This window comes from Hylaeus anthracinus, unplaced genomic scaffold, assembly GCF_026225885.1.
Source record: "Hylaeus anthracinus isolate JK02 unplaced genomic scaffold, UHH_iyHylAnth1.0_haploid 5, whole genome shotgun sequence".
Classification (NCBI taxonomy): Eukaryota; Metazoa; Arthropoda; class Insecta; order Hymenoptera; family Colletidae; genus Hylaeus; species Hylaeus anthracinus.
Genome location: NW_026535322.1, coordinates 1,652,396 through 1,670,940, shown reverse-complemented (window position 1 = coordinate 1,670,940; position 18,545 = coordinate 1,652,396). Strand labels below are relative to the sequence as shown.

At 44.3% G+C, this 18,545-nt stretch overlaps 3 protein-coding genes across 5 annotated transcripts in view; 2 read left to right on the top strand and 1 right to left on the bottom strand.

Moving 5' to 3' along the window:
* LOC128895924 (protein vein) overlaps positions 1-8,251 on the top strand; it is a 224,301-nt gene extending 216,050 nt beyond the window's left edge. Inside the window, exons 6-9 of the mRNA XM_054158937.1 lie at positions 3,539-3,613; positions 3,882-4,230; positions 6,651-6,846; positions 7,364-8,251. Of these exons, the coding sequence (XP_054014912.1) occupies positions 3,539-3,591 (53 nt within the window). The 3' untranslated portion in view covers positions 3,592-3,613; positions 3,882-4,230; positions 6,651-6,846; positions 7,364-8,251. The remainder of the gene's footprint in view (positions 1-3,538; positions 3,614-3,881; positions 4,231-6,650; positions 6,847-7,363) is intronic.
* Positions 8,252-12,892: 4,641 nt separating this feature from the next.
* LOC128895925 (mitotic spindle assembly checkpoint protein MAD2A) lies at positions 12,893-14,214 on the bottom strand. Its single transcript, XM_054158939.1, has 3 exons — positions 14,025-14,214; positions 13,553-13,915; positions 12,893-13,305 (listed from the first exon to the last, which is right to left on the bottom strand). The coding sequence occupies exons 1-3, from the start codon at positions 14,095-14,097 to the stop codon at positions 13,106-13,108; spliced, it is 636 nt and encodes a 211-aa protein (XP_054014914.1). The 5' UTR covers positions 14,098-14,214; the 3' UTR covers positions 12,893-13,105.
* A 247-nt stretch (positions 14,215-14,461) lies between these two features.
* On the top strand, positions 14,462-18,543 carry LOC128895923 (nucleolar protein dao-5). Of its 3 annotated transcripts, none has more exons than XM_054158935.1 (4): positions 14,463-14,643; positions 14,933-16,540; positions 16,659-16,742; positions 17,608-18,543. In XM_054158935.1, the coding sequence occupies exons 1-4, from the start codon at positions 14,542-14,544 to the stop codon at positions 17,761-17,763; spliced, it is 1,950 nt and encodes a 649-aa protein (XP_054014910.1). In that variant the 5' UTR covers positions 14,463-14,541; the 3' UTR covers positions 17,764-18,543. The 3 variants fall into 3 exon arrangements, with proteins under 3 accessions (XP_054014907.1, XP_054014910.1, XP_054014908.1); XM_054158933.1 differs by having other exon boundaries at positions 16,656-16,742; XM_054158932.1 differs by lacking the exon at positions 16,659-16,742 and having other exon boundaries at positions 14,462-14,643; positions 16,932-17,749.
* Positions 18,544-18,545: the final 2 nt, after the last annotated feature.

The following is an 18,545-nucleotide window of genomic DNA, read 5'->3' as shown; positions in this document are numbered from 1 at the left end:
AATTAAAACGCTCGCGATGGCGGGTCACTGAATTAAAATGTATGAAGAGAGGGGAATCCCATCGACAACGCGACGAGACAACGACAACTCGAATTATTGAGGGCACGGGACGGCTTCGCGGTATCAACGATTCCGATGAAACGGGACAATTAAATCGAAATTAATACGTTTGAGGATGCGGTTCGATAACGCGGAAAGGTATTTTCGCGGCAAACGGGAAAATTACATTCCTGGCGAATCGGCACGTCGCGAAATATGAACGGGTATCCTTTCCTTCCCGTCGTCGTTCGCCATCGATCCACGAGCTGCCGGTTTCATTAGGGCCATTTCACGCCAAACCGATCTATTTATTTCTGCGGTTTTTACGTCCAACACCACTGACACCCTCCGTATAGATACGTTTTATTCGATATTAACACGTTGAACGCCACTTCACCCATATATCGGTGACAGTTTTCGTTATCGAGTTTTCATTAAAGAACCGAATAAATTCATTCTGAAGATAAGAACTCAAAGAAAATAAATCTGAAGCAATATTCGGCGACTCGTTGCCGAAAATCTTGAAAGCAATTTTTTCCATTCCCATGCTTGTTCTCCGATCGATGGAATCGCATGCTTTTGACACCGGAAAAGCTGTCAACCGCAACGCTCGTCGAGGAAGAAGAAGTACGGACGAACACGTTCCGCAATTGCGCGTTAACTCGTTGCACAACGCGAGTTAGATTCACGGACGCTATAAACGATATACGACCAACTGTAACGCCTCGATTGTTTCTAGAAATAGAATGGTTAAAATGCAACGTCTCGAACAAAAGTTTTTTTAAACAAGAACGTCTGTTTTTCGAAATAGCGAGATTGTTTGCAAATCAGTTTATTTAAAAGTGGTATTATATCGCCACCTAGGAAACATCAGACGCGCAAAGCCATAAATGCATCGATGGTCCCAGAACGCAACCCAATCTCATCATCGCCAAAGCCATGCTTTCATCGATTGGAGTCCGTTATCCAGGTCGTCGATTCAATTGTTAATAGGCATCAGGATACACCAGAGGGTGTGCTCGACCTTGTGCCTTGGAGCCCCATTGCCGACAACCACATATCCCATAGCGCAACCAGTATAGCCAGCGATAGCGCCGCAAGCAGGATCCAGAGAACGCTTTATGGCTTTCATTAAAGCTCACGGAGCCGGTATAAGGACATATGTCCCCGGGGGGAATGGCGCTAGGATATAAGGAGCGGCATACGAGTTCAGAGACGGGGTCGCAGGATTCCTCGGTCGCCTTCGTCGAGTGTACGCGATGTTTACACCCGCAGGCGACATCTCCGACGCTTTCGCCGACAATGAATTCGCATTACGACGTAATTAAAATATAACGACTTCGCAGACAGTCCCCCGAGTCCAACCAAGCGTCCAGCCACTGTCCCGTATCGCCCATCAACTGGCTATAGTGATGCGCACGAGACGAGAGACGCGGACGCGAGATCCATATCGAACCAAGGATCAACGACGAATGAGTTCTCACCCCTCGTATATCTGTGTCGAGGGTCGCGGCTCGCTATCGAACAAGAGTGAAGCAAGGGCAAACAACAACCGCGTGACGATCGCGTCGAAGGCAAGAAACGGTAAACTTTGGGGATCACCCGAACACACTATCGCGCCGAAGAAATCCGAACATCCGAAACGAGAAAAAGAACACCCCTACCTTTCCAACGAAACGATCCAAACGAGATCCGTGGCTGCGCTTTTCAATGGCGCTCATTCGATGAAGACCCATTCGAGCCTCGCCCAGATGCACCGCGGCGGAGCCCTTAGAAGGTTCTCTCGGTGAAAAAGGAGGAAGCGAGATCGCAGAAGTGGCAGAATCGACGTACGTGCAGCGAAGTACAATTGGAAAATTGACCCTTCGACTTCGAGTACCCGCTATTAGCGGCCGATCCTAGGACATGGACGAGCCATTGACGAATTCAAGGATGAGAGAACGAGCCAACGTCTAGCATCTCGTTAGCTGGATCAACGGTAATGCGACAGGGTTACGTAGCCGCGGTATATACCTTGGTCATCTCCATTATATCGCTCTGGAGCCCTTTGGGAAATCGTCTATGGCGTCGAACCGGGCCTCGATCAACCGTGAAATGTAGTCTGATGCGTATTAGCGTGGCGCGGGCTATCGTCTCGTTATACACTCGAATGCAGCGTTACAGCGATTACAGCGATCAAGAGGTTCGTGCAATATGGAAAGGGGCTGCAGCGTAATTTTTGGTTAATTGAAATTGCTTGATCCGCCGTCCAGTCTAGGATTATTCCTGCTAGTCGCGGGCAACTATCAACGGCTCAGTTAATCAGAATGTTGACGCGGGGTTAAGATGCTTACTTTCCAACGATTATTACGTTTTCATATGCGATAATATTCTACAAATCAACCTGTAAACCTCTACGGTTACCCTCCTTACCTGACGATACAGGCAAAGCGAACTCATAGACTATCCTTCCGACAGACTTGTACCACAGCCCCAGTTATCATTTCAGCGTGTTGAGCGTTCAGTGTCGAGAGTTCCGTGTAGGACATGTATGAACAGCATTACATACCCTAGTATCGCACCGAACGTATCGAGCAATAAGATACCCCCTTTCGTAGCACTGTCGAATTTGCCGCAAGGAGTCCCTAAATTTGAACTCTAAGAAGACCACCGACAACAGGGCTCGTCGTTAAAGCGATTCCCAAGAGTCGTTGCAACTTCGCCACGGAGGAATTTATCGCGTCGGAGGTCCAGGTCCTGGACCGTTTAGCAGCGATACCTTGGTCAAGTTTCCATCGTTACGACGTCGCCTGGTAGCGGCTAGAAAACGGCCGAATATCGCGTCGACCGCGGGAACCGTCCCGAAATACGGATCGTTACGTCTTGCCAGCACTTAACAGCCTGGAAAGTTTCCCCGTGAATGCTCGAGAAGGTCCCCGAAACCTCCAGAAATAAGAACACGAGGTGTCGTGGCTCGAAGCGTTCTTTCTCGTCGCGAAAGTTTCGTCTGTGGGTCTCCCTTCGAGATCGTCCTCGGTGGAACTTTATCAGGGACGCGCCATCTTTCAGCGAGCGTTATACCCTGGGCGTTAGGAGAGATAGGCGAAGCAGGGATGATTCACGAGCTACGGAAATAGAACTATGGCCGTTTCTCGACCTCGTGTGCTGGCTCTCGAGGTGACTCCTCTCGAGGGCAAGAGCCCTGAAGAGCCCGTAAGACGACCGCCAGCGTAGTACGAGACCGAAAGCACCTTCTGCTTCCCAAAAACCTTGCTCTTTCCCACGCGAATCGCAGCTCGCTCGAGCTAACCGATCCGCGTCGTCGCGCTGGGCTTTGGCGATTACTTCGATCGATTTGGAAGGCGTTCAACATCTTTTGGACACCGGAGACTCGGCTCAATAGTCGCGGGAGTCTTAGCGATTCCGAATCGAACGATGAATTCATCCCCGTGGCCTGGGAATAATGATCTCATATGAAATATTAATGGAAACGTGTTTCTCTTCTTTACGCTGACCCAAGATATGGATAAGTTCTCTTCGTTCGCTGAGGACGTGACGCTCGCCCGCTTCTAGCGAATCTAGCGGCACTGTCAAGGTAAATAACACCTAACTCTCCACTCGACTAACATTCGATCTTTGACATTCAACGGTGCTACATTTCTAGCATGCGACAATTTAATTTCTAATCGAAACGCTTGCTTGGATAAAGTGCTGGCATCAATTTACTTGAGTAGACCTAAACCAGACTTACTAGTATGCAATCCATCGGTCTAAAAGTTATCCTAGCTCTCTATCCAAGTAATTCGCGGCAGGGGGGCGGCGAATACTAACCATCGATCTTCCCCGCATTGTTTTGCTTGCAGCTTGCACATCGGGACATTCATCGTGTTTTGTTTTGTTGTAGCCTCACCCACGTACCTTCCCCACACCCGTTCAGGTTCCTACATACGCGTCCTCGTCTTCTCCGTTCTCCTCGGGCTCTCCAATTTTCTACACGGCGTTTCCATTTCCCGACCAATCCAAACGTCACGAACGTTCGCGACGATGGAGCCGCATCGTTCTTACATTCGTCGACCCGCAGACTCCTCCGTTTTCCGTTTTCGTCCTGCGTTTCCCGCACCTGTTTCTACCTATTGTTTTTCTTCTGGTTTCTCGCCGTTGCCTCGCCTCGAGCCCGCGACGAGCGCCCAGCCTCGCCGTCAATTCTCAAAGGTAAGAAATAAGGATAGATCCCTTTAAATGTTAACGTAAACTAATTTTTGTCTCGTCTTACGAATCAAAATCCTCGAATTACTGTTTTCTCGACAAGTAATTACAACGCGGACGAGGCTTCTATTTTCATTACGGAATCTTCGCTATATTTCTCGAAACGCAAAGGCACGCGAGAATGGGAGGTTCTTTCTCGACCTCGATAAGTTCAGTAAAGGACTTCTCTTCCTTCTTTCTGTTTTCCCTGTTTTGCGAATCGTTCTGTCACGTTCCCCGCGTCTCCAGAGAAGTAATTCCTAGATTAATAAACGCGGAACCCGATGTAATACCCGACGGGATCTCCCCGGAGTCCTTAGATAGCGGCGTATCGCAGGGGAATGCGGAGGAATGGTCGTTCCGCGAGAAGGAACGCCGACGAAAAAGGTGGAAAGCGGCGGGAGAAACGTCGGGGAAAGGAGTGCCATGGGATATGAGCTTCGCGATATCCGGGGCTCTTTGCTAACTCGGTGCAACCTCTGCACCTATGGAAAAAAGCTGCCTGGGAAAAAAACAAAAGTGAAACGCCGAAACGCGAGAAAGAAATGGCAACGATCGTCGGGAAAAATCGCTGCTGCGTTCTCTACGCTTACGGAACTCGGTTTCGGGACTGTTTGCGTTCCGCATTCCTCGCTGAAATCCTGTCGAGTTCAGACCAAGAAATTCTAGCTACCGTAAACGCGACCGGTAATCGACTCGTCGAACAGGTAGACAAATTTAAATGTTCAAATTTTAGACATTTTGCGAAGTAAAATTTGTGGCAGTAAAACTCTTTCCGATTTTTCTGGCCCTTGCCTTATTTACCAAACGTGAGAAAAATAAGACAATCGTATTTTGTTATTTTAAGAATCAATTATTTTACGAAGCGAATGTTAGCGTAGACAGGAATGAACTAGAACCTGGTCGAGTCACTAGTACGACCATGGACCAGATCCACGGTTGCAGTCGCAAACAACCGGAATCGGTAATAGATGCGCCCCCGACAAATTTGTTTTTACCGGGTGTGGAGGGCCGATAATGGTCTTTGCTTCTAATTAGCGCAGGCCATTAGGTTTATCTATGACCGTTAAAGTCACCGAGTACTCGTTCTTGCTCCAGCTGGCGACGAAACGACTTTGGGGCTCACTGACGCATTCTCGAGCCATTATCGAACCAAAGATGGGCGAATTTTATTTCGAACGAGATATATTTGAATGCTTATTCGAACGCGAGTTTAATTAATCGATATAAATTTTCGCTGGGACGAGGATACGAATACAATTTTAATCGACTGATTATTCGCGTAACGGGCTTCTCCGATCTGCATTGTCGCGCAATATTACGCGATCATCGCTCTATGCGACGATTAAAATGAAATTCCACGAACCCGCAATAAAGTTGAAATACAAATTTTGATCGCGCTCCTCTTTTCAAGGGACGTTTGTTTCACAATTTTTCCTTATAATTGATTTCGATCGTCAAAGAACGCAATCGCGGAACATCTCTTTGCCCACCATTGACGAACTCTTTCACGCTTCGTCGCTCTGGGAGCGAATAATTTTAATTGCCGATGATTTTCACCGTGGAGAATTTCACGGTAGGACTGGCGAGTAACGAGTATCCCTAACACGCGATAGTCAGCACTTGCAACATCTTACTTTTCGTTCGGAGAGCGTCCTATAGCGATGCGAGCATCGGCTTCGAAACCGTACCAAGTTAGCCGGGTTACCCGCCCGTTGAATAGTTCGCAAGTCCATTATAGTGGCGTTAAAGCCGCGTATCTTGCACACGATGCATCGCTCTCGTGTGCGAGTGTGTATGTAAATCTTCGTGGTCTCACGATTAGGCGTGGTTAACGCGAGTGGGCAAACTCTTCGCCATCGAGGTGGGGCGAAATGTAATCGTTATTACAGAATCGAGATTTTACCATTCGGTAACATGTTTAACATTAAACCTGCCGGCCCTTCATTCGAGAGAGAAAAGCACTCGCGAGTATCGGTCGAAGCTTATAATAATTATCGTCGTGGAAAGATTACGTCGTCCCCAGTTTCGCCAAGTCTCCGTCAAAGCCTCGGACCAGGAGAGGTCTCGAACGCGGAGTATTCGCCAGGAACGGGCTAATTGTTACTCAGGGGCGCGGATAGGAATGGCTGCGGCGGAAGCATACGATCTACAGTGTTCCGGCTTAATCATTCGCTACTTAGTCCAAGAGTTATCTCTCCCGCCCGTTGACCGAACTTTCCTCCGACGGCGTCGGTTCCCCGGGGAACTTGACGACCCCGATGCCCCACGGATAAACTTAATGGATCCGGGCTAATTAGGCCGGAAAGTCCGGGTGAGCAAAGGCATCGCTCGGTAAGTACCTTTCGCGGCACACGAATAATTTTGACGGCCACTTCCTACCGCAGGAGAGCCCCGGGAGATGAAGCGATTCGCCGACCAACTTCGTCCACGCGCGTCCCGCGTCCTGGACCGTCGACAGCTCGACAGCGTCAACTAGTTTGCTCCAACATTCGCCGTGGAGCGCGCATTTCCGTCTGAGAAACGGCCCAGGAAAGGTTTGCGACACCGGGCACCATTCATCCCGCGGATCATCCTGACCAGGTAGCCATTTCTAATTTCTTTATACCCGCCTTTAGTTCAGCAGGTTGCCTCGGACAGCTTTGGAAACGGAAGCAAAAAATCCTGCAAGGGAGTCGAGCTTGCAGAATTCATGGGGCGCAGCAAGAAAGCCTGCTGCTACCGATCGTCTCGCAAAAACGCGACCCCCCCCAAGGAGTAATCCAACCCGTTGAAACCGAATTTTCTCTAAGGAGAAGGCGACAACGCGGGGGTGGGATTATCGTTGACCGCGTCGATTCCATTAATCGAGACGACGACAAGGGATGCTCCGAAGACGTTCCAATTATATCGAGTAAAGCGAAAGGATCGTGAACAGTACCGAATAATTTTCATGTTCATATAACTAAATTGCTTGGAGTGCAAAGGGTTAATCGTAGGCCTTACGAATCCTGAACATAACGCTGAAGAAAACCTAAACCGCATAGACCTGCGATATTCAATCACGCTTTTAACTTGACTTTTTCTTTTAATCGATCCATTCCCTCTTTTCTCGTTGCAGAACAACCGTCGAGCGGTTTCAGCGTCGTCCCACAGCGAGCACAGGGGCGAGAACGCAGGAGATCCTGAAGAACGAGCGACCCCGTCGAATGAATCAGCGCGCTCACGGACGAAAAAGGGCTTCGCCGCGGTTGAATTCAACGTTCGAAAACAACGGAAAAGAGAGAGGGTGGAAAAATTCCTCCTCTTTTCCGTCCGCTTCTCTTCGTTTTTTCTCTGCAGCCTTTCCCCATTCCCCCCTGGCTCCACGTTCAGGTTGAAAATGTCGGAATGCACGATAAACGTTACCAGGTCGAGCTAGCAGCACGAGGAAAAATATCACGGCCAAATCGAATTTAAGTCCCGCGTGTGTAAATTGCGTTTACGAGGGTATTTTGTGTTTTCCTCTGGCGGCTTTAATTTTTCTTCGTCAGTTGCTCAGCTATTCCTGGACGCTGGAAAAACCCGTCGAAGAGAATGCTTGGTCGCAGGTTAAAAGAAGTTCGAAGACAAATCGCAGTTACTTTCGGGACTGATCACTTTTTCTGACGAGCTTCTTTCGACAGAGCTGCCGAGCAGGTCTGACCATCGCGGTCCCTATTTACTTCCGTCTGCCTTGGACGCTCGATAATCCGTCGTCAAAGAATCCGAAACGTTATCGATGCTTTCTCGTGACCCTCCGTGAAAAATGGCTCTTAGATTCATGGTTATCCGTTCTTTTTCATAACGGGGAAAGGTGACAGGGGCAAAGAGAAGGGATAGAGACCGTAAACCGTCCTCGTCGAGCACGTGGGGATCGTTACAACGCCACGTGGACGCGACGATTTCGTTTTGCGGGATCGCAGAAAAAAGGACTCGTCCTGGACAATCCCGGATCTTGTAATAGGATTTCCAGGATCAACGGGTCTTCCTACGTGGCGGCTACTCAAATGTCTTCGAGGCAGGGACGTAATCGCGCGTACCGTACTAGAACCGGACAGTTTCGAAAGCCTTTCATCGCCTCCGTTCTATAAATTCGTTGGTCCAAAAGTACGATTTGTACGCGGTGCCTTTGCTTCGTGGCATGGAGAGGATCGCAGGTTTATCGGCAACGATGAGATCGAGCGTATCTTTTGTTTAGTTGAAACACACCGAACTCGATTCCGTCGCTGCTTATTGGGACGAACCATCCACGTATTCATTCTCCTTCTTGAATTCTATTTTTACGAGTACTTCTCGTTTCTATCAAAACGAACCTCAAATATTGAGCCAACTGATATCCGCTGGCAAAACTAGTTGTACGTGAAAATAAACATCGCATCGGGGCGCATTTTGCCAGGGGCGCTTTGACGAGAATGAGGAAAAGAAAAATTTAGTAAATTAACCCTACGGTGCGCATGAATGCGCACATGCATCAACCGCATTTTTCTTTGATATTTTATTACATGTCAAGGTAAACAACAACTTATGGGCTGTTCCTAACAGAAATAAAACATCTACGTTATAAAAGAATTTTTGCGGTACAGTGTTATTCGTGTTTGCTCCGTATTGAAAAATTGCGCACTATAGGGTTAATAAAGTAAACTCGAGTAATTAGTAACGGCTGCTAAAATTCGAAAAATATTAGCGAAGATTTCCAGGCCTGTACCGAACTCGATTGCATCCCTATTCAGAGGTGTCTGCCTCGAAGACAAAACCAGGTGTTCGAAATGGAGAATTAAACCGCCGTGAAAGAGACGCTGGTCAATTTACCAAGCGAGAGTCCGTCGCAACGTGCATTTAGACGCGTCCAGGACCCTCTTGTACAAAGTATCCCTTGTATCCCCTTCGAGAGGCGCGCGTGTCGAGCGCCGATCGATCGGAAACGTTGCAGACCAGAGCCAGTCGTGTGTTTCTCTGTTAAAGGAAAAGCCGGAAAGCTCGGTGGAAATTGGTTTGACAAAGTCGTTTGCGACTCTTGGGTTGCGTTATTTACGCCGAGTCTGGGAGAAATCGGGCGGTACTTTAATTAACGGAGCTCGCGAGCGTCGCCGTAAGAATCGTTTGCGCCCCGAAGGCGGGCGAGTAATTACATTTTCGCCACGCCACCGCCGAATCGTAATGTCGGCCTCGATTGGCCCGGTTGGAACGATCGTCGACGAAGAAAAGAGAGAAAGAAAAAACATAGTGGAAGGAAACACGGGACGAGTTACTCTCGTTAGGGGCGAACTTAACTCCGGAAGTCACGAATCGACTTCTTCGAGAAAGCTGAAATCTTTCTTGAGGTGATCTCGACGCTGCTCGAATAAAGTACCGGGCGATATCGAACGAAAGGACGAGTCTGATCGTTCCAATATACAGGGATCGATATCTCGCGTAAAAAGAATCGATCCCAAAAAAGCATCCCTTTTATTTGTTTGTAAGCTGTACAGCGTAAAACCGATAAAGGCATTGGTTTTCGCGTTTCCAACGATCGGCGAGTAAACACGCGCGCCAACTTTTTACATTTTGTAGAGGTATAAACGAATCACGTACAGATAGTTGCCGAACAAACGAGCGAACAGAGTGTTCCCCAGCGTTCTCCCGCGCGAGAAAAGGAAGAGCTTCCGCGCAACCAAAACAGACTTTTCTGAAACGAGAAGGAAACCGTGGTAGCGTATGATGTCCGTGCAAGCTTACTAGTGCCGCCGTGCTTTTCCGTTACGAATTCATTTCGCGTCGCTCGTACCTATCGAACGATTTGTATGAAAGTCATCGTGAGTCATCGATGACTCGTCGTCCCGATCGACACGGGCGTGCCTTCACGCAAAACTATACCGTAGTTTGTAATAAAAGATAAATTAATTGTCCCTTACACTTTCGACGCAAATTTATATCTAAATACTAAAATGAAATATGTTATAGCGAACGAATAAATCGCTACAGGTTCATTTCATTCGTCGTGTATTATTCGAATACGATTTTACCCATTTCTGAGAGAAAACACGTGAACGAAAACGACGCTTTCCGCGAACGTTGCCGCTTAAATAAACAACGGAGAACAGAGAAAATATCGTCGCGACCCGCTCGATAGACGATCGGAACGACGAGTCTACTCATATCGAACAAAAGAGGAATGTATTTTATGATATTTTACGCATAAAACGATCGTAAATCGAATATTGAATATAGCGATTAGTCCAAGGTAAAACTTAAGTAGAGGTGTATAAACGAAGACTCAAAAGTGCACAACGTGTTGCACAGTCCGGACGGGACTGGAGAGATGCATCAGAGACGGTCAAAATATTTATCTAGACGAGAGTTTTGAGTAAGGAATGAAAGGTAAAGAAAGATGAATAAATGATGTATAAAAGGTGAATAAATAAAGATGCAAACTTTTTATCCTATATTAGTTCGATAATAATTATGGAATATCCCAATCGAATAAACGTTGCGAATAAATTGCCGAAGAGCGTGTTTATTCGTCATCTATTATTCGAATCAAATTTTGCCCGTCTCTGAAACGCGTAGATTTTTTTTTCGAGCGTACGAACAGGGCCCGCAGAACGACTGGCGACGGTAATAATAAATAATAGTTAATTAAGCGACGAACGATCGTCGATCGTCACCGTTCACGTCGATTCCGAGCCAGGATCGGAAGGGAACGCGACCAATATTTCGTTTCGTCGAATATCGATCGCCGATCCGCGGGAATTCCCGCCCTGTCACGGACGAAACGACTAAAAAGTGCTACTGTAAAATATTGTATATTGTTTCGCGTTGTTTATTTTTCAATGTTTCTACTAGGAGACGCGTTTTTACGATACTCGAGAGAATTATCGCGTAATGTTATAGCGACACAACGCTCGTTCTGGTCCGCGGTGGCTGTGCCTAATGGTCGTGACGAACGGAGAGACGTATTCTACGAATTTCACCTTAAAAAGTTTCCATTTTCCTCGACCATTGACCCCCCATTAATAAATACGCAATCGTTTGAAAGTTTAGAATCACCTGTGCCGCTGTAAACTGTGTTTGGTTTTTCAAGTTTGAGTATCCGAATTTCCAACAACAATAAAAGGATAAATATATTTTCATAATAATAACATTTGCATGTCGTAAAATGTTTCAAGAAATATTGACTATATTTTCTTTTTTAACTTGCGTTTATATCGTCGATTGTACGCGTCAAGTGAATCTAAACTTAGGAACGACGGCGCAATTGTTCAATGTAGCTAATAATTACCAAATTATCCCCTACGTCTCAGATTCAAACGGTGCACTTAAGTCGTCGCAAGAAAACCAGCACACGGCGGACCAGCCGGATTAGTAATGTTTATAAACTTCAACGTATTTCCAGCAGCTTTTGCAGTGTGTAAACTAACCAGACAAAAAACCGACGTAAATCTAAATAGTCTAGGCGAGATTTATGAGCGTACAGCTTGCGTACAGCGTTGAAGATTATTATTACGGACGTGCCGTCCGCCCTCGGATGTGTCGGGCAGTGCGAAGACACCGTGGAAGCAAGCAAACTTGCCTTGTTCTCGAAAGTTGAATAATGTTAGTTCGAATGAAATAAAGAAAAAAAGAAACAAGAGAGAAAGCGAGAGGGCCGACCGAACGATTCGTTTTTTGTACGACGCGTGAACGGCGAACGATTCACGTTCGACGATAGTCTAATAGCGAAAACGAGGTGCACTATGGTTCGTAAAGGCTAAAAATCTCTAGCAGCACGAAGTACGTTAACGGAACTTAATAGCGAAAAACTGTCGTAAGGGAAAACGAATGCTGCTGTTATCGTAACGAAAGCATACGCCGCTGTTGATGTTTCCTAAACAAAAATGGTCTTCGATTATCGTTCGAGATAGTCCGGGTACGATAGGTACCGGAGGCGAGAATTTACGACCAGTACCAATTTATTCGATCGTCGCGAAGAAAAAAAAAAAAACGAAGAAAATAGTATACTTAAGAAGCGAGATTTGTATCGAGTTTCGTTTCAGACCGCGCACCGAAAGGATGCCTCGAATCCGTCGCGAGTTACTACTTATATATACTGTTTGCTCGCGAGAAGAGTACGATATACTCTGCCTGTGGGTTGACCCACGTTAGCTGTGTACCGTCTACTTACGCTACGAGACAAGATAGGGACAAAGTTTGTCACGCTCTTCTCACGCGTTCACGATACCTTTAAAGAGATGCCTAATAGTCAAACGTGTACGCGCTCCCATGGATTACTTACTTCGATTCTACGTTTAATATCGGATTCATGTTTGTTTCGGGGATTCGTGTCATTACCGTGCATCGAAAGAGAAACGTGCGAAATATTCGAGAAATTTGGAGCGATCGTACACACTCGAGAACGTTTATGTAATGCTAACGACGTTACTTGCGATTTTGGTATATGACGTACGTCAAACACGGAGAATATTTTATTCTAGTCGTATCTTTCATGCTTTGCCAAGTAAAATAATATAATTCCTGTGTTACGTGTAATAGTCAATTATGTTTTAATAAAATCTGCCAAGATTCTACCGACTTATTCAATCTCCCTGTCCCTAAATTTCCCTGAAACTATCAAAGTGACTGGTTTCCCATAGGATGAGCTAAAGTATCGATGTAATATCAAAAAATATATTCTTATAAAACTCTTTACAGACAATAATAGTGTCGATACATGCAAACTCTTAAAAATAATGCAACCATCGATGCAGTTTGATGATCTTGGTATATAATAAGTTTTGCGTAACAGCCTTAATTAATAATTATTGCTAAGAACATTAAAATTATCGTATGTTTTGTATATACAATCAACAACCACGGATAAATAATTCTAAAGATTCTTATAACTAACTATAGTCTCCATCTTATGAAGAGAAGTTGAAAACGACCTCAATTGAACTTCTTGGCTATTGGCAATGAAAACAGGCTGTGTTTCATCCCATTCCTTTGGAATATTACAGTCAGGGACTGTATAAGTCAAGATGTCGAAAGAACATAAACAGTCCAATAATGGAAGAAAACTAACTGTACCTAAAGCATAAAAAACCACAAAAATATTTGTATAACCTTGTCATCTCTCCCTAGTCCATAACATTAAACATTGATCCTACAAAGAATGCACACTACAGTTAACCACTACTTGTAACTATAAACACTATTTTTTCAAGTATCAGCATTATATTCTGCTATTTTATCGATCTGTAAATATCATGCAACACATGTTTCTACTGGTTAGGTTACATCAAAGCCTTTTGTATAAAAAAGTATAAAAGCTCACCCGTGATCTGGCGTATTACTTCACGGATCTCCTTCTGTATAGTTTTTACATCTTTGTTCCCTACATCAGGAAGATTCTTATTTATACTATCGTTTACTCCATTTGTAGTTTGACCCTCATAGTCGACCTTGAAGTCCCACTTTTCCAGAACTTCTTTAGTATTTACATTCGTTATAACGAGGGTTATTTTTTGTACTTTTCGTTGAACGAGCCACTCTTGAATCTGACTAAGCACAGTATCCAAGAATCCCTTGATCTTTGGATCCGTCGACATTAAAACGAACAAGCCAAAATTTTCAGCAGGTTCGAACGTTTCTGGTGGATAAATGCCTCTCTGATATAAAATACTGTTCACTCCGTAAACTGTAACAGAAAAACAATTCATAAAACAATGATTTCTACCCAGACTCCAAGCAACTAATGACGGTTATAAACACACATGAACGGAATATTAAACGATCGATGTACTTACGAAGATATTCCTTCACTAATTGTGCCGAACCTTTCAACGTAATACATTTCGTCTTTTGCTGCGTCTCAGTCATTATTTACAAAAGATTGCCGCTAAACACGATTAAAGAAACTGAATTCTCGTTCGAAAATGTAACACTTTACTGGGTAACTACAGAAGCCGCTTCATAATTTTTAAAACGTCCAATGCACTGCCAGCACTGCTTACTAACCAATCACAGAGTAGCGGGAAGGTTTCATCAATTTTTAGAAAGCGCAACGACTAATTCAATTTACTACACAAAGATTTATACACAACGTAATATAAGCGAGATGCATCTTTAAGTGATATTGCCGCAAAATTAATTCACAAATGCGTGTTTAACAAGTAATAAATATATGATGAAAAAAATGAGCGACGCATCTAAGTTCTATGCGATTCATGCCCGATCGCAGCGCCATTCACAGGAGGGCGGATGGTGTATAATCGTGCGAGAAGTTGTGGCTAATTTTCCGGCATCTTCGCTCACGCGTCCAGCATGGCATCCGCTGAAGAATTAAGTGTATCTGCCCTTGTGTACGACTATTTGTTAAAAAAAGACACGTCTTTGGCGAAGGTTTTTCAGAAGAAAACAAAAGCGGTAAGGTTATAGAAAGATTTTTCATACATACATTCGTTGATCGATTTTCATTGTGCCGCTGCCATGCGGCGCACGAAATGCCGCCATTCCGTCATACCACGTGGGCGAAATATTTCCATTCTTTCATATTTCGAATATTTCTTGAAATGGTATTTGCCTATCATGATCATTCGTTTGTTTTTCTGTCATGGATTAACATTATTGCGTCTTTATAGTATCAATATGGGTAACTATCAGATTGATCGCGAAACTATTCGGAGCTTCATTCATGTTCATTTTTTTTTTTCAGCCCGCGCTGCCTAAGGGAGCGCCAACGATACAAGAAGTATATCAATATTTTCAAAAGACTTCGCCCAAAAAACTCAACGTAAAAGCACAAACAAAAGACAGTAGTTCGGAATCAAGTTCAGAAAGCGAAGATGAAACGCCGAAAAAGGTCCCACAAGTAAATGGCAAAGCACCAGCGAATGCTGTAATAAATAAGCAAAAAGAATCTTCGGATGATAGCTCGAGTGAAGATGAGAAAACAGCACCGAAAGTAGCAGCAAGTGTTAAGCTTACCGTTAAGACACCATCTAAAGCACAGTTTGTAAAGAAAAATGAAAGTTCGGATGAAAGTTCCTCTTCGGAAGAGGAAGAGACACCAAAACAACAACCGAAAGCAGTATCTACTCCAAAAGTAGTTCCAGCACCTAAAGCACAAGAATCTTCGGATGATGACTCTGATTCAGATGATCAAGAGATGACTAAAGCAAACGTAACTCCTAAGATAGTTACAAAACCAGTTGCAAAGGCTACGCCCAGTAAAAAAGAATCTTCCAGCGATGACAGTAGCGAAGAAGATAAAAGTCCCGCTAAGCCAATATTAAAGAAATCAGTACTTGCTGCATCTGCAGTTAAAGCACCAGTAACAAAGAAAGCATCAAGCGAAGATTCCGATTCTTCAGAAGAATCTAGCGATTCGGAAAAGACGACTGCTTCAAAACAAACTCCAAAAGTTGTTCAAAACAAGACAAAATTAGAAAAACCTGTTAAAACGAAGAAGGAAGCGGTAAAACCTGTAAAACAAGCCAAAACTACCCCAGCAAAACCAATAGTCGCAAAGAAAGAATCATCGTCTAGCGAAGAAAGTAGCGAAGGAGATGCACCTCCAGCTAGAAAGTCTGCTCCTCCAACACCAGCAGTTGCAAAGAAGACTCCTGCTAAGAAACGGGAATCTTCCTCTAGCGAAAATAGTAGCGAAGAATACGCACCTCCAACTAAAAAGCCAGCTCTCACACCAGTAGTTACAAAAAAAGCCCCTGTTAAGAAGGAAGAGTCTTCGAGCGAGGAGAGTAGCGAAGAAGAAACATCCGCTAAAAAACCTGCTCCCACCAAGTCGGTCACACCAGCTAAACCCATCCCGGCTAAAAAAGCAGAATCTTCCAGCGATGATTCCGATGATTCCGACGAAGATGAGAAACCAGCTCCAAAGCCTGTAACAAAACCAGTGGCAAAGAAAGAATCCTCTAGTTCCGAAGACTCTGATGACTCTGAAGATGAAAAGCCTGTTAAACAACCTGTAAAAGCAGTAGCAAAAGCAAATATCAAGAAAAAATCATCCAGCGATGATTCCGACGATTCGTCGGAGGATGAAAATCCACAAGCAGCGCCTATTATGAAAACTCCCGTAAAGCCAGCAGCTGCTAAAAAAGATTCCGATTCTGAGGAAAGCGACTCCGATGCCGAGGAAGAAGAGAAAGTACCTCAGCAAAAAACACCAGCTAAAGCAGAGAAGAGGAAACACCAAGAAGTAGAGCAACAAGAGGAAGATGAGAATGATGAAAAACCTATGAAAATGCATAAAAACAATTACAGCAATTTTGTGAAAGCAGGCAATAGCTTCAACGGTGATAAGGTACAATATTTTATTTGGTACATTCTTTTTTAAAAAAATCTTGTAACTGTTTTTGAAAATGATCAACAATTTATTTATTTTGTAAATGTTTTTATTCGTCAAATTTTATGTTTAGCAGCAAAAAAACACTCCTTTCCGTCGTGTACAAGACGAGCGAATAGAATTGGATCCCAAATTGGCTAACAATTCTTTTGAGGCAAAGGTAAATGCTTGGAAACATCCGAGAAGCGCAGGTCACTCGCCGTTCCATAAAAAGCTTGAGACCATGTTTCCGTGCATTCACCGACCCTTTTTGAAATGTTCCTTTGGGGGAGACAAATCGAAAAGATATTCGCGTATGATACGTTTGTAAAAAAAACGGCGATTGACCTGAGTTTCTCTTTTGTTCTAGGAGGACGATCAAGAAGAGGGTGGTTTTAAGAAACACGGAGGAAGGGGTGGATTTGGCGGTGGTAGAGGCGGTGGTTTCGGCCGTGGGGGTGGTGATAGAGGAGGTCGCGGTGGATTCAGGGGTGGTCGCGGTTTCGGTGATAGAGGAGGACGCGGTGGATTCAGGGGTGGCCGTGGTTTCGGTGATAGAGGCGGTCGTGGAGGTGGTGATAGAGGCGGCCGTGGAGGTGGCGATAGAGGTGGTCGCGGGAGAGGTGGTTTCGACAACAGAAAGTCGTGGGGTGGAAATGAAACCGAGGGGGGTCAATCGGACGGATTTAGGAGATCATGGGGTAATAAAGATGGCGAACGGGGTGGCGGTCGAGGGGGTGGGTTCCGGGGCGGCAGAGGCGGTTTCGATAAAAAGAAATCATTCGATAACGCGTCACCTCAAAATAAGAAAATAACGTTTGACGATTGATGATACAAAATATGTACAAAGATGAGGGGTACTTCGGTCTGAAAACATTGGTCCGATTAGATCAGAGTTTCTCAAATCGAAGAAGTATTTCTTAACGTAAACGGTTCGTAATCTCTGTTTGCGAGAACGGTTATCCTGAACAAGTGAAGTTTGAGAAACATTAATCTAAGTCAGTGTTAGTACGACAAGTAAGCAAAGTTTAAATTTTGTCCAACAGAAAGGCGCACGTGGCTCTTGGGGAGAGAAAGCAAATCTAGACCTGAAACATACGAGAGGAAAGTCATTTCGACACGAAAAGACGAAGAAAAAACGTGGTAGCTACCGCGGCGGTCAAATAGATACTAGCGTCAATTCCATTAAGTTTGACGATTGAGCTTGAAGGTTGAAGGTTAAAGGTTTGTGACCGTGTCTATATCTTACTTCTTAACGTAGCGGCTAATAATATTTAAACATTTACATATACATTTTACACACGTTTACTCAATCGTCAAACACGATTGATTTTGTCCTTTGTAAATTAGCGTTAATCGAGTGAAAACTTCATCAACGTTTTGTTTTTAATTCTGCCAGTTTTCGTTACGTAACATTTGCGGGTATCGTTTAAATATTTAGTATCTACAAGACTACGTTTTTACATGTCCATTACAAGACTTCGAAAATCTATCGTTCCTAAAATAAATAGGAAGTTTGACAGATAATCATTAACATCTACATTCATTGAAGCTCGCAAAAAATATGTCCCTTGGTTAATCATTATTTTTAGTCGTTTGATCCGTTGAAGGAGGCTTTTCTACAAGTATTATTCTCGATACTGGGTGCTCGGCCTTGTAATTAGTACCAAGGTCACGAATACAGTGGCTTTTGATTAGTGCCATTATTCGAAAGCCATTGTATTTATCGAATGTATACTTTAGTACGAATTACAAGTAATTACGAAAAATCATGGACGCCCATCCGACACGCGAATCAATGATTGATAACATCTAGCTCTGTATAGAAGATAATAAAAGTATGTCATAATTCCAATGCGTAAGATTTCGTGTATACGAAATGAAAAATCTGTTATATTCCTTCATTGTTAATTTAAAAATAACGTATACTTTGTACGATATTGTCATTATCGAAGAACAAGTATAAAGATAATGTAACTAGATG